The sequence below is a fragment of the Pseudophryne corroboree genome, chromosome 4 (assembly GCF_028390025.1).
Source record: "Pseudophryne corroboree isolate aPseCor3 chromosome 4, aPseCor3.hap2, whole genome shotgun sequence".
NCBI lineage: Eukaryota > Metazoa > Chordata > Amphibia > Anura > Myobatrachidae > Pseudophryne > Pseudophryne corroboree.
In genome coordinates this window covers 873257332-873270718 of record NC_086447.1, presented here as the reverse complement: position 1 = coordinate 873270718, position 13387 = coordinate 873257332, and the positions used below count along the sequence as shown (strand labels likewise).

Below are 13387 nucleotides of genomic sequence, written 5' to 3'. Positions count from 1 at the left end.
GGATTTAAATATTGATTGAAATAATCAGTTTTCCAGACACTTACAAACTTTGCATGTGGAAGTGGGAAAAGCAGTTGTATCCTGTATCCACTCGTCTTCTACTTGTCTGTTTTCCCTCTGTGCCTATGTCCCCTGGCAGCAGAGCAGAGCATATTGGCGCATGCCTCTGCGCCCAGCAGGGAATGATGGCTTAGTGAGCCTGGTATGGTGGAACATCGGATAACTTAGAAACCTTAGTGACAATGGAAATAATAAGAATTTACTCACCGGTAATTCTATTTCTCGTAGTCCGTAGTGGATGCTGGGAACTCCGTAAGGACCATGGGGAATAGACGGGCTCCGCTGGAGACTGGGCACTCTAAAAGAAAGATTAGGTACTATCTGGTGTGCACTGGCTCCTCACTCTATGCCCCTCCTCCAGACCTCAGTTAGGGAAACTGTGCCTGGAAGAGCTGACATTACAAGGAAAGGATTTTTGGAATCCAGGGTAAGACTCATACCAGCCACACCAATCACACCGTGCAACTTGTGATAACCTTACCCAGTTAACAGTATGAACAACAACTGAGCCTCATTCAACGGATGGCTCATAACAATAACCCTTATTAAGCAATAACTATATACACGTATTGCAGAAAGTCCGCATTTGGGACGGGCGCCCAGCATCCACTACGGACTACGAGAAATAGATTTACCGGTGAGTAAAATCTTATTTTCTCTGACGTCCTAGTGGATGCTGGGAACTCCGTAAGGACCATGGGGAATAGCGGCTCCGCAGGAGACTGGGCACAAAAGTAAAGCTTTAGGACTACCTGGTGTGCACTGGCTCCTCCCCCCATGACCCTCCTCCAAGCCTCAGTTAGATTTTTGTGCCCGGCCGAGAAGGGTGCACACTAGGGGCTCTCCTGAGCTTCTTAATGAAAGTTTAGTTTTAGGTTTTTTATTTTCAGTGAGACCTGCTGGCAACAGGCTCACTGCATCGAGAGACTAAGGGGAGAAGAAGCGAACCTGCCTGCTTGCAGCCAGCTTGGGCTTCTTGGCTACTGGACACCATTAGCTCCAGAGGGACCGAACACAGGCCCAGCCTCGGAGTCCGGTCCCAGAGCCGCGCCGCCGGCCCCCTTACAGAGCCAGAAGCAAGAAGAGGTCCGGAAAATCGGCGGCAGAAGACATCAGTCTTCACCAAGGTAGCGCACAGCACTGCAGCTGTGCGCCATTGCTCCTCATACACACCTCACACTGCGGTCACTGAGGGTGCAGGGCGCTGGGGGGGGCGCCCTGAGCAGCAATAAAAACACCTTGGCTGGCGAAAATACATCACATATAACCCCCAGGGCTATATGGATGTATTTTAACCCCTGCCAGAATTCATAAAAAAGCAGGAGAAAAGTCTGCGAAAAAGGGGCGGAGCCTATCTCCTCAGCACACTGGTGCCATTTTCTCTCACAGCTCCGTTGGAGGGAAGCTCCCTGGCTCTCCCCTGCAGTTACTACACTACAGAAAGGGGTTAAAAAAGAGAGGGGGGCACTAATTAGGCGCAGTATTAATAAAACAGCAGCTATAAGGGGAAAAACACTTCTATAAGGTTATCCCTGTATATATATATATATAGCGCTCTGGTGTGTGCTGGCATACTCTCCCTCTGTCTCCCCAAAGGGCTAGTGGGGTCCTGTCCTCTATCAGAGCATTCCCTGTGTGTGTGCTGTGTGTCTGTACGATTGTGTCGACATGTATGAGGAGGAAAATGTTGTGGAGGCGGAGCAATTGCCTGTAATGGAGATGTCACCCCCTAGGTAGTCGACACCTGAGTGGCTGAGCTTATGGAAGGAATTATGTGACAGTGTCAGCTCTTTACAAAAGATTGATGACATGAGACAGCCGGCTACTCAGCCTGTGCCTGTCCAGGCGTCTCAAAAGCCATCAGGGGCTCTAAAACGCCCGTTACCTCAGATGGCAGATACAGACGCCGACACGGATACTGACTCCAGTGTCGACGATGAAGAGACGAATGTGACTTCCAGTAGGGCCACACGTTACATGATTGAGGCTATGGAAAATGTTTTACATATTTCTGATAATACCAGTACCAATAAAAAGGGTATTATGTTTGGTGAGAAAAAACTGCCTGTAGTTTTTCCTGCATCTAAGGCAGGGGTGTCAAACTCAAATTCATCGGGGGCCGCATCAGCAGTTTGGTCCCCATCAAAAGGCCGGTTGTATCTGTAGGTCTATCCAAAATTTACCGCTCCACCTGCCTTATATGTGCCCAGCCATGTGCCCCCTTTTAAAGTGCCCAGCCATGTGCCCCCTTTTATAGTGCCCAGCCATGTGCCCCCTTTTATAGTGCACAGGTCCCCATTTTACACATTGCGGCAGGCACAGGTCCCCATTTTACACATTGCGGCAGGCACAGGTCCCCATTTTACACATTGCGGCAGGCACAGGTCCCCATTTTACACATAGCGGCAGGTACAGGTCCCCATTTTACACATTGTGGCAGGCACAGGTCCCCATTTTACACATTGTGGCAGGCACAGGTCCCCATTTTACACATTGTGGCAGGCACAGGTCCCCATTTTACACATTGTGGCAGGCACAGGTCCCCATTTTACACATTGTGGCAGGCACAGGTCCCCATTTTACACATTGTGGCAGGCACAGGTCCCCATTTTACACATTGTGGCAGGCACAGGTCCCCATTTTACACATAGCGGCAGGTACAGGTCCCCATTTTACACATTGTGGCAGGTGGTGGAAGGAGGGAGAGAGAGAGAAAGAGAGGAAGGGAGAGGGGCTGACTTACATTTGAAGCGGTTCTCGCCGCTCTTCAGCCGCCTCTCCCTCCTCGTCTGCGCGGCTCCCTTCTCCCTCCTCCGACGGGGTTTCGTTGAATGACGCGTTTGCGCCGTGACGTCACGACGCAATCGCGTCATTCCGCGAAACCCCGCCCCCCCCGAGCTGGGCACTCGGGAGAAGGGGGTTTCATGGCGGCGGCACCGCGGGCCATCAGACGAGGTCTGGCGGGCCGGATTTGGCCCGCGGGCCTTGTCTTTGACACCCCTGATCTAAGGAATTAAATGAAGTGTGTGATGATGCGTGGGTTTCCCCCGATAAAAAACTGTTAATTCCTAAAAAGTTATTAGCATCATACCCCTTCCCGCCAGAGGATAGGGCACGTTGGGAAACACCCCCTAGGGTGGATAAAGCGCTCACACGCTTGTCTAAACAGGTGGCACTACCGTCCCCGGATACGGCCGCCCTTAAGGAACCTGCTGACAGAAAGCAGGAAAATATCCTAAAATGTATATACACTCACACGGGTGTGATACTGCGACCAGCAATCGCCTCAGCCTGGATGTGCAGTGCTGGGGTGGCTTGGTCGGATTCCCTGACTGACAATATTGATACCCTAGATAGGGACAGTATATTACTGACTATAGAGCATTTAAAAGATGCATTTCTATATATGCGTGATGCACAGAGGGATATTTGCCGACTGGCATCAAGAGTAAGTGCGCTGTCCATTTCTGCCAGAAGAGAGTTATGGACAAGACAGTGGTCAGGTGATGCTGATTCCAAAAGGCATATGGAAGTATTGCCTTATAAAAGGGAGGAGTTATTTGGGGTAGGTCTAACAGACCTGGTGGCCACGGCAACGGCTGGGAAATCCACATTTTTACCCCAGGTAGCCTCTCAACATAAGAAGACGCCGTATTATCAGGCGCAGTCCTTTCGGCCCCATAAGGGCAAGCGGGCAAAAGGCTCCTCATTTCTGCCCCGTTGCAGAGGGAGAGGAAAAAGGCTGCAGCAAACAGCCCTATCCCGTTTCTGCCAAGTCCTCAGCATGACGCTGGGGCTTTACAAGCGGACTCAGGCACGGTGGGGGCCCGTCTCAAAAATTTCAGCGTGCAGTGGGCTCACTCACAGGTGGACCCCTGGATCCTTCAGGTGGTATCTCAGGGGTACAAATTGGAATTCGAGACGTCTCCCCCTCGCCGTTTCCTAAAGTCTGCTTTACCGACGTCTCCCTCCGACAGGGAGGCGGTATTGGAAGCCATTCACAAGCTGTATTCCCAGCAGGTGATAATCAAGGTACCCCTCCTACAACAGGGAAAGGGGTATTATTCCACGCTGTTTGTGGTACCGAAGCCGGACGGCTCGGTGAGACCTATTTTAAATCTGAAATCCTTGAACACTTACATACAAAGGTTCAAATTCAAGATGGAGTCACTCAGAGCGGTGATTGCGAACCTGGAAGAAGGGGATTATATGGTGTCTCTGGACATCAAGGATGCTTATCTCCATGTCCCAATTTACCCTTCTCACCAAGGGTACCTCAGGTTTGTGGTACAGAACTGTCACTATCAGTTTCAGACGCTGCCGTTTGGTTTGTCCACGGCACCCCGGGTCTTTACCAAGGTAATGGCCGAAATGATGATACTCCTTCGAAGGAAGGGAGTTTTAGTTATCCCTTACTTGGACGATCTCCTGATAAGGGCAAGATCCAGGGAACAGTTGGTAGTCTGGGTAGCACTATCTCAAGTAGTGTTGCGGCAGCACGGTTGGATTCTCAATATTCCAAAATCGCAGCTGATCCCGACGACACGTCTTCTATTCCTAGGGATGATCCTGGACACAGTCCAGAAAAAGGTGTTTCTCCCGGAGGAGAAAGCCAGGGAGTTATCCGAACTAGTCAGAAACCTCCTAAAACCAGGCCAAGTATCAGTGCACAAGGGTCCTGGGAAAAATGGTGGCTTCCTACGAAGCAATTCCATTCGGCAGATTCCACGCAAGAACTTTCCAGTGGGACCTGCTGGACAAATGGTCCGGATCGCATCTTCAGATGCATCAGCGGATAACCCTGTCACCAAAGACAAGGGTGTCTCTCCTGTGGTGGTTGCAGAGTGCTCATCTTCTAGAGGGCCGCAGATTCGGCATTCAGGACTGGGTCCTGGTGACCACGGATGCCAGCCTGCGAGGCTGGGGAGCAGTCACACAGGGAAGAAATTTCCAGGGCTTGTGGTCAAGCCTGGAGACATCACTTCACATAAATATCTTGGAGCTAAGGGCCATTTACAATGCCCTAAGCCAAGCAAGACCTCTGCTTCAAGGTCAGCCGGTTCTGATCCAGTCGGACAACATCACGGCAGTCGCCCACGTAAACAGACAGGGCGGCACAAGAAGCAGGAGGGCAATGGCAGAAGCTGCAAGGATTTTTCGCTGGGCGGAAAATCATGTGATAGCATTGTCAGCAGTGTTCATTCCGGGAGTGGACAACTGGGAAGCAGACTTCCTCAGCAGGCACGACCTCCACCCGGGAGAGTGGGGACTTCACCCAGAAGTCTACCACATGATTGTAAACCGTTGAGAAAAACCAAAGGTGGACATGATGGCGTCCCGCCTAAAAAAAAAATAAAAAAAAAAAAAAATTGGACAGGTATTGCGCCAGGTCAAGGGACCCTCAGGCAATAGCTGTGGACGCTCTGGTAACACCGTGGGTGTACCAGTCAGTGTATGTGTTCCCTCCTCTTCCTCTCATACCAAAAGTACTGAGAATTATAAGACGGAGGGGAGTAAGAACTATACTCGTGGCTCCGGATTGGCCAAGAAGGACTTGGTACCCGGAACTTCAAGAGATGCTCACGGAGGACCCGTGGCCTCTACCTCTAGGAAGGGACCTGCTCCAGCAAGGACCCTGTCTATTCCAAGACTTACCGCGGCTGCGTTTGACGGCATGGCGGTTGAACGCCGGATCCTGAAGGGAAAAGGCATTCCGGATGAAGTCATCCCTACCCTGATCAAAGCCAGGAAGGATGTAACCGCAAAGCATTATCACCGCATTTGGCGAAAATATGTTGCGTGGTGCGAGGCCAGTAAGGCCCCGATGGAGGAATTTCAACTAGGTCGATTCCTGCATTTCCTGCAAACAGGAGTGTCTATGGGCCTAAAATTGGGGTCCATTAAGGTTCAAATTTCGGCCCTGTCAATTTTCTTCCAGAAAGAACAAGCTTCAGTTCCTGAAGTTCAGACGTTTGTAAAAGGGGTACTGCATATACAGCCTCCTTTTGTGCCTCCAGTGGCACCTTGGGATCTCAATGTAGTTTTGGGGTTCCTAAAGTCACATTGGTTTGAGCCACTTGAATCTGTGGAGTTAAAATATCTCACATGGAAAGTGGTCATGCTGTTGGCCCTGGCCTCGGCCAGGCGCGTGTCAGAATTGGCGGCTTTATCCTGTAAAAGCCCTTATCTGATCTTCCATTCAGACAGGGCGGAATTGAGGACTCGTCCTCATTTTCTCCCTAAGGTGGTTTCAGCGTTTCATCTGAACCAACCTATTGTGGTACCTGCGGCTACTAGTGACTTGGAGGACTCCAAGTTGTTGGACGTAGTCAGGGCCCTGAAAATATATGTTTCCAGGACGGCTGGAGTCAGAAAATCTGACTCGCTGTTTATCCTGTATGCACCCAACAAGCTGGGTGCTCCTGCTTCTAAGCAGACTATTGCTCGTTGGATTTGTAATACAATTCAGCTTGCACATTCTGTGGCAGGCCTGCCACAGCCAAAATCTGTAAAAGCCCATTCCACAAGGAAGGTGGGCTGATCTTGGGCGGTTGCCCGAGGGGTCTCGGCTTTACAACTTTGCCGAGCAGCTACTTGGTCAGGGGCAAACACGTTTGCTAAATTCTACAAATTTGATACCCTGGCTGAGGAGGACCTGGAGTTCTCTCATTCGGTGCTGCAGAGTCATCCGCACTCTCCCGCCCGTTTGGGAGCTTTGGTATAATCCCCATGGTCCTTACGGAGTTCCCAGCATCCACTAGGACGATAGAGAAAATAAGAATTTACTTACCGATAATTCTATTTCTCGTAGTCCGTAGAGGATGCTGGGCGCCCATCCCAAGTGCGGATTGTCTGCAATACTTGTACATAGTTATTGTTAACTAAATCGGGTTATTATTGTTGTGAGCCATCTATCCAGAGGCTCCTCTGTTATCATGCTGTTAACTGGGTTCAGATCACAGGTTATACGGTGTGATTGGTGTGGCTGGTATGAGTCTTACCCGGGATTCAAAATTCCTCCCTTATTGTGTACGCTCGTCCGGGCACAGTATCCTAACTGGAGTCTGGAGGAGGGTCATAGGGGGAGGAGCCAGTACACACCAGGTAGTCCTAAAACTTTACTTTTGTGCCCAGTCTCCTGCGGAGCCGCTATTCCCCATGGTCCTTACGGAGTTCCCAGCATCCACTACGGACTACGAGAAATAAAATTATCGGTAAGTAAATTCTTATTATTTGGTGCCTCCCTGGCATTCGGAGTGTATTTTATTGATGGCTATAGAAATGATTGGCAGCTGATAAAGCACCTATATAGTAGCGTTCCCCTTCAGGGAGTATATGCGTAGAACGAAGGCCGCATAACCGTTCTTGTATCTCCTGTACCCCTGACAGTCTGCTCTGCACCTGGCTGTCTACCTGGGTCAGGTGAATGTCGTGGAGGCTCTGGTGGGGAAATGCGTCAGCCTGGAGCTACAAGACAGGAAAGGTGACACTGCTTTACATTTGGCCTGTGAGAACCAAGACCTGGCCTGTGCCAAGATTCTGCTCCAGGACCCCAGAGGACCACAGAACCTGCAGTTACAGAACTGGAAAGGTGATGGAGAGATAGCTGCTGTGTACAGTGGGTTAGGGCAGCTGGAGGGGTGCATGTGATTACCCGTGATATAGGGGGTGCTGCCGCCTTCACCCAGCCCCTTGTGGTAATTGTGCTGGCAGCTTGTTATCCCTATATGATGACGTGAGAAGGGCTACTCCGTGACCGCGCCGAGTTAAAAAGTGTATGTGTCTTCACTTAAAAAAAAAAAAAAATTGGGGTCCTACTCCACTGTGTCTAGGTCCCATCACATATTATGATTGAGCTCCCCATATAGCATCAGACCACCCCACATGCCCTACACATACTGAACACTCCTTTCCAGTACGGATAATGCGTAGAATTACATTGCCAATAGGTGCACTGCTGGGGCCAGAGAGGGGGTGAGGGCAGGTAGCAGTTGGGCGATGCTGGTGTCGGGTGGCCAGTACTGGGGGCAGATAGCAGTGGGAGTAGTGTGGGTTAAGGGCAAGCAGCAGTTGGGGTAGAGCTGGCTATTGAGACAAGGAGAAGTCGGGGTAGGGGTGTAAAGGGCAGGCAGAGCTGGGGGTAGGGAGAGGGTAAGTGCAGACAGCATTTGGGACAGTGCTGGGGGTGGGGTAAGGTGGCAGCTTGGGCAGTACTGGGGGCAGATAGCAGTTGGAGTAGAGGGGCTTAAGGGCAGGCAGCAGTTGGGGTAAAGCTGGGTGTTAATGAAGGGAGGGGATAGAGGGGGATAAGAGTATGTGGCAGTTGGGGTAGGAAGGGGGGGATAATGGTAGATGGCAGTTCGGGCAGTACTGGGGGGATGCAGTGCTGGGCGCAGTAGTTGCCTCCTTACTGCTGGAAGCTCCTTGCAGGGTCACCAGAGCAGTTTCATCCAGCATGAGCTGCAGCCTCATCTTGTCCCTCAGTACCTGAGTGTACAGCACCAGCTCACTCCTGGCCCGGTCATGTCCATCTCCCCGGCTGCGGAGATCTGGCTGGCTGAAGGAGTGGGGGATGGATAGGACGCAGGAGGGTGCTGGGGAGCCGCTGGATTCCAATAGCAGAGTGACGCGCAGGTAGGGAGGAAGGGAGACACTTCAGGTGGCATGGGGATTGGCTGGGGAGACACTGCAGGCAGCAGTTGGCATACAGGCAGATTATGATACGTCTGTCACACACTAGTTACAGTATGTGACAGTGTGTGCTGGGTGAGGGCAGCTGTACGTCAGGTTCTGGCTTAGGTGGGGGTCCCTTTACTATGTCTCTGTCCCATTTCTCTAACAGTGACATCTGTCTATCTGCTTACAGTCTCTCAGTGTCCCTATGTTCCTCTCCATCCACAGGACTGTGCTGTTTGCACATCGCCACCCTGAAGAGGAACCATGACCTCATCTCTCTTTTGCTGGAAAGTGGAGCTGACATCAACAGTCAGGTTGCGGATCTTGGTTTTGGTTTCTATGACGTTTTGGCCCAGCCTGTATACATGTCACCATCGTATATTTATTAGTCCACTAGCTGAATACCCGTGCTTCGCTACGGAATTTCAAGTATTTCCGTTCGTACAACTTTAATTTTGGAGGACTTCGTGTTAAACTAATTACTTACAACAGGACAAGCTCCGCCTACCGCTGCCAATCTTTGTCAGGCCGCAGCTCCTGGCGGGTCTTCCCCAGAGTGATGCTTTCAAAAGGCTGGCGCTGAGGAGAACAATCCACCTCCTTCTCTACCCCATCCCGCCTCTAATGCTGCCCTGCTCAGTGCTGTAAATGCTGTGACTAGTTTCTAGCTCTCCTTAGGGCTCCTCCTTTTGAGGTAAAAAGGTAAAGATTTTTGCACAGCACTTAAGGTCACTGGGAGAGCTGTCGGTAGCCTTTACACAGCCCATAAGCAGTTGCTGACTATCAAGCTTTCCTTTAAATGTATTTAAGAGTTAAAATATCTCTTTTCTCTCCTTTCCTCCTAATGCTCTCTAAGAGGTTCGGTAATGTTTAGTTCGAAAGACAGGTTAACCTTTGATAATTGAGACACTATCCTCTCGTGACTGGAAATAGGTTGGTTAAGTACTTATATCTGAAATATATATATATATATATATATATATATATATATATATATATATATATATATATATATATATATATATATATATATAATCTAAAAATTACATGGAAAATACCACCGACTCATCACAAAATCTCCTGAACAATAAGGCTGCACTTCCTTGCCAGTGGCAGTTTTAGAGCAGTCCATTATTCAAATAGGGGACCCACTCTCAGCGATGTTTGACAGTGTTTAGGGGTGGCAGTTGATGTGGCTCCCCTATTGGAATAATGGAGTGTTCTGTAAATGCCACTGTAAGGAAGTCCAGGTACAGAGCATTGTGTCCTCCACCCTCCGCAACTTTGTATCGCCGGCACCATGCACTCTTTATAGCCCCGGCTGTCTTAACTGTCCTCTGTGAGGGGGGAATTATCTCACCCCTTTTAACCCCTTTGTGGCTGGAATTTCGAAAAATCCCTTCTTAGTGGGTGCCTATGTCACAAAAGCAAGCTACTGTCCACATTTCAAGTTCCTAGTCCTTATGGTTCAGTTTTTTTTTGATGAGTCAGTGGTAATATATTTATTTATTCTCCACTTTGTAATGTTGTCATGGGGGGTAATTCCAAGTTGATCGCAGCAGGAATTTTTTTAGCAATTGGGCAAAACCATGTGCACTGCAGGGGAGGCAGATATAACATGTGCAGAAAGAGTTAGATTTGGGTGGGTTATTTTGTTTCTGTGCAGGGTAAATACTGGCTGCTTTATTTTTACACTGCAAATTAGATTGCAGATTGAACACACCCCACCCAAATCTAACTCTCTCTGCACATGTAATGTCTGCCTCCCCTGCAGTGCACATGGTTTTGCCCAATTGCTAACAAAAATCCTGCTGCAATCAACTTGGAATTACCCCCATGGTTATGTGCTGCTATTACTTTGACCAGACTCTGGATTCAATGCTGACATTCTCCTTCTCTCACCATCTAGGATGGCACTAGTGGTAAGACCGCACTGCACCTTGCTGTGGAGATGCTGGACAGGCCCCTACTACTTCATCTGCTGCAACATCGCCCCCAGGTGGACGCTTTCATGTATAATGGGTGCACCCCATTGCACTTGGCAGTGGGTAGAAAGGATGCTGGACTTGCCAGGATTTTATGCCAAGCCGGAGCAGACATCTTGCAGCGAAATCGAGAAGGAGACACCCCACAAGATCTCGCAGAAGGGAATAACCAGGTAAGAGCAATGTAATTACATCTCTAAACCTTATTTTAATGTTTTGATCGTACGTGGTGAACTACACCGAAGCGTGTTAAGCTAAGCGGTACACTAATTGGGGTCACGTGGTTTAAAATGGTAAATGGCACCCCCAAAAAAAAAAACCTTGTGTTGACCACTTTTGTACTTGGCAACCTTTTCCAGTGTCTACCTTTTTACATGTTGACCTTTTTTTTGGCTGTCGACCTAATGATCCCACACCCCTGCCACACATTTCTGACTAAGGGGCATGTGTATCAAAACTTGGAGAGAGTGAGTACCAGCCAATTAGCTTCTAACTGTCCTATTACAGGCTGGGTTTAAAAGATGATGGCAGAAGTTGATTGGTTGGTACTTCATCTCTCCAGTTTTTTTTTTCTCTCTCCAAGGCTTAGTACATCTGCCCCCATTCTGTGTTATATATAAACTGTTCGTGAATTAATTGACAAAACATAAATGAGAAAATTATGTAACTCCTCTCTTCCTCAGCTTCTTGCTCTTCTACCCTTTGATGACCTGATGATTTCAGGAAAACCTGTGGTGACGTCTGCCTGACAAGTGAACTACAGCAACCCCCGTGAACCCAAATGAGACTCGCCCAAACTTGGCCAATCGCGGAGGACATAATGAGACTGCTTGGCCAATCAGCCACAGTCACAAGGACCGTGTTATTGAGCCAATTCCAGCTACCCCACCAGATGTTTGGTGGAAAAAGGGCTAAAAAAAAGATTGGACAGATGGTTACAGCCCCATGTAAAGAAATCCTTCTTCTGTGAGCCGTATTCTGCACAGATGATCAACTGGAGTATTGGGGTCCATAAATGTTACTACGCCTCAGACTTTATCGCTGTATTGGTCACGTAAAATCCAGCGTTTCAGGAAACGTGACCCAGCTGGAAGCTGAGAGGATCTTCAGTTGGAAAATGTCCTGCGCTAGGATGGTGTACAGTATGTGCAAGATGACACAGTTTCAGCTGTTTCCTTCATGTTCTCCCCTCATTGTCTTCCACATGTATCACTGACAGTTCCCTGTCTGCCCCTTCCCCACGGTCACTGTCACATGTGCTCTTAGTCCCTCCTACGGAACTCTATGAATTGCCTTTCTGAGTGAGCTCCGCTTACCTCTTCCCGTACCGTCTTTCAGTTATCCAGGTGTCTGCTTTATAATAATAATGTCAGTAGGCTTTAGTGATGCAAAGACAACTTTATAACTAAAGATCTATTTTGTCTGGTGCGTTTGGACCTTCTGAAAAAGGAAATTCATTAATGAGGCCTTTCCTGCGACAGCTGCTGCCATCTCCACCAAATACCCTCCTTATCTGCGCTCACTACCACCGAATACACTTCTTATGTGTGCCCGTGTCTACCAAATACCCTCCTTATCTGCGCTCGCTACCACCGAATACACTTCTTATGTGTGCCCGCGTCTACCAAATACCCTCCTTATCTGCGCTCGCTACCACCGAATACACTTCTTGTGTGCCCGCGTCTACCAAATACCCTCCTTATCTGCGCTCACTACCACCGAATACACTTCTTATGTGTGCCCATGTCTACCATATACCCTCCTTATCTGCGCCTGCCTCTACCCTTCTTTTCTCTCTACCTTTGCGAGGGGTACAGAGTCTACCTAATTCCATAAAATACATTAACTCTGGTAAGTATGCGCCTGACTTGTCACCCGTGCACCGCGTGCAACGTTACATTATGTTTACCCATTTGTTAGGAATCCAACCTCCTCAACAGAGATTCATTTCATGTTTTGCAATACCTGAAATTGTGCAATTTTTCTCCCCCATTAGCTTAAAGTGTACAAGGAAATAAATCACATTTATTATTCTGCTGTTATCCTTTCAGTGGTTGTTTGGAGCTCGTGTTATTGAGTATTGAGGTCATTTCTTCACCTGCCTTTCTTTAGGTTACAGGTTTAGGTTCCTGCATGTGTGATTGTCACATCTCCATTTTCTCTTACGTCCTAGAGCAGTGGTGGCCAACGCGTGGCTCTTTCTTTATTCAAATGTGGCTCCCAACACTCAAAGTCACGTGACCACAAGAGATCTGTAAACTGCTGCACTCCAGCCAGACATGCAGCAGCACTACGTAGACTGAGAACTGAGGGAGCCAAATACACATGGGGGAGCTGGTTGGAGTGACACATGGGGGAACTAAAGTGTATTATGTGAATCTGGCTTTTCAATATATTTTATGCGGATCTGGCCTTTTCAATTATTTGATGTAGAAGTGGCTTTTTCATTGTATTTTATCTTGGATCTGGCTTTTTCAATGTATTTTATACCAATGGCGTGGCATAGCAGGCACAAGGTCGCACCCCATTTTTGCAAGTGCGTCTTCGGCTCAAAGTCGGCTCTTTGATGTACCTAACAAAATATCTTGGATCGTTGTCTCTGACTGATTGGCCACCCCTGTCCTAGAGGATCCTGGGGTCCACATTAGTACCATGGAATATAGACG

At 48.8% G+C, this 13387-nt stretch overlaps 1 protein-coding gene across 1 annotated transcript in view; it reads left to right on the top strand.

Moving 5' to 3' along the window:
- Nucleotides 1-12771, top strand: part of NFKBIE (NFKB inhibitor epsilon) — a 28942-nt gene extending 16171 nt beyond the window's left edge. Inside the window, exons 4-7 of the mRNA XM_063918818.1 lie at nt 7450-7651; nt 8962-9050; nt 10646-10894; nt 11405-12771. Coding sequence (XP_063774888.1) covers nt 7450-7651; nt 8962-9050; nt 10646-10894; nt 11405-11470 — 606 coding nt within the window. The 3' untranslated portion in view covers nt 11471-12771. The remainder of the gene's footprint in view (nt 1-7449; nt 7652-8961; nt 9051-10645; nt 10895-11404) is intronic.
- Nucleotides 12772-13387: the final 616 nt, after the last annotated feature.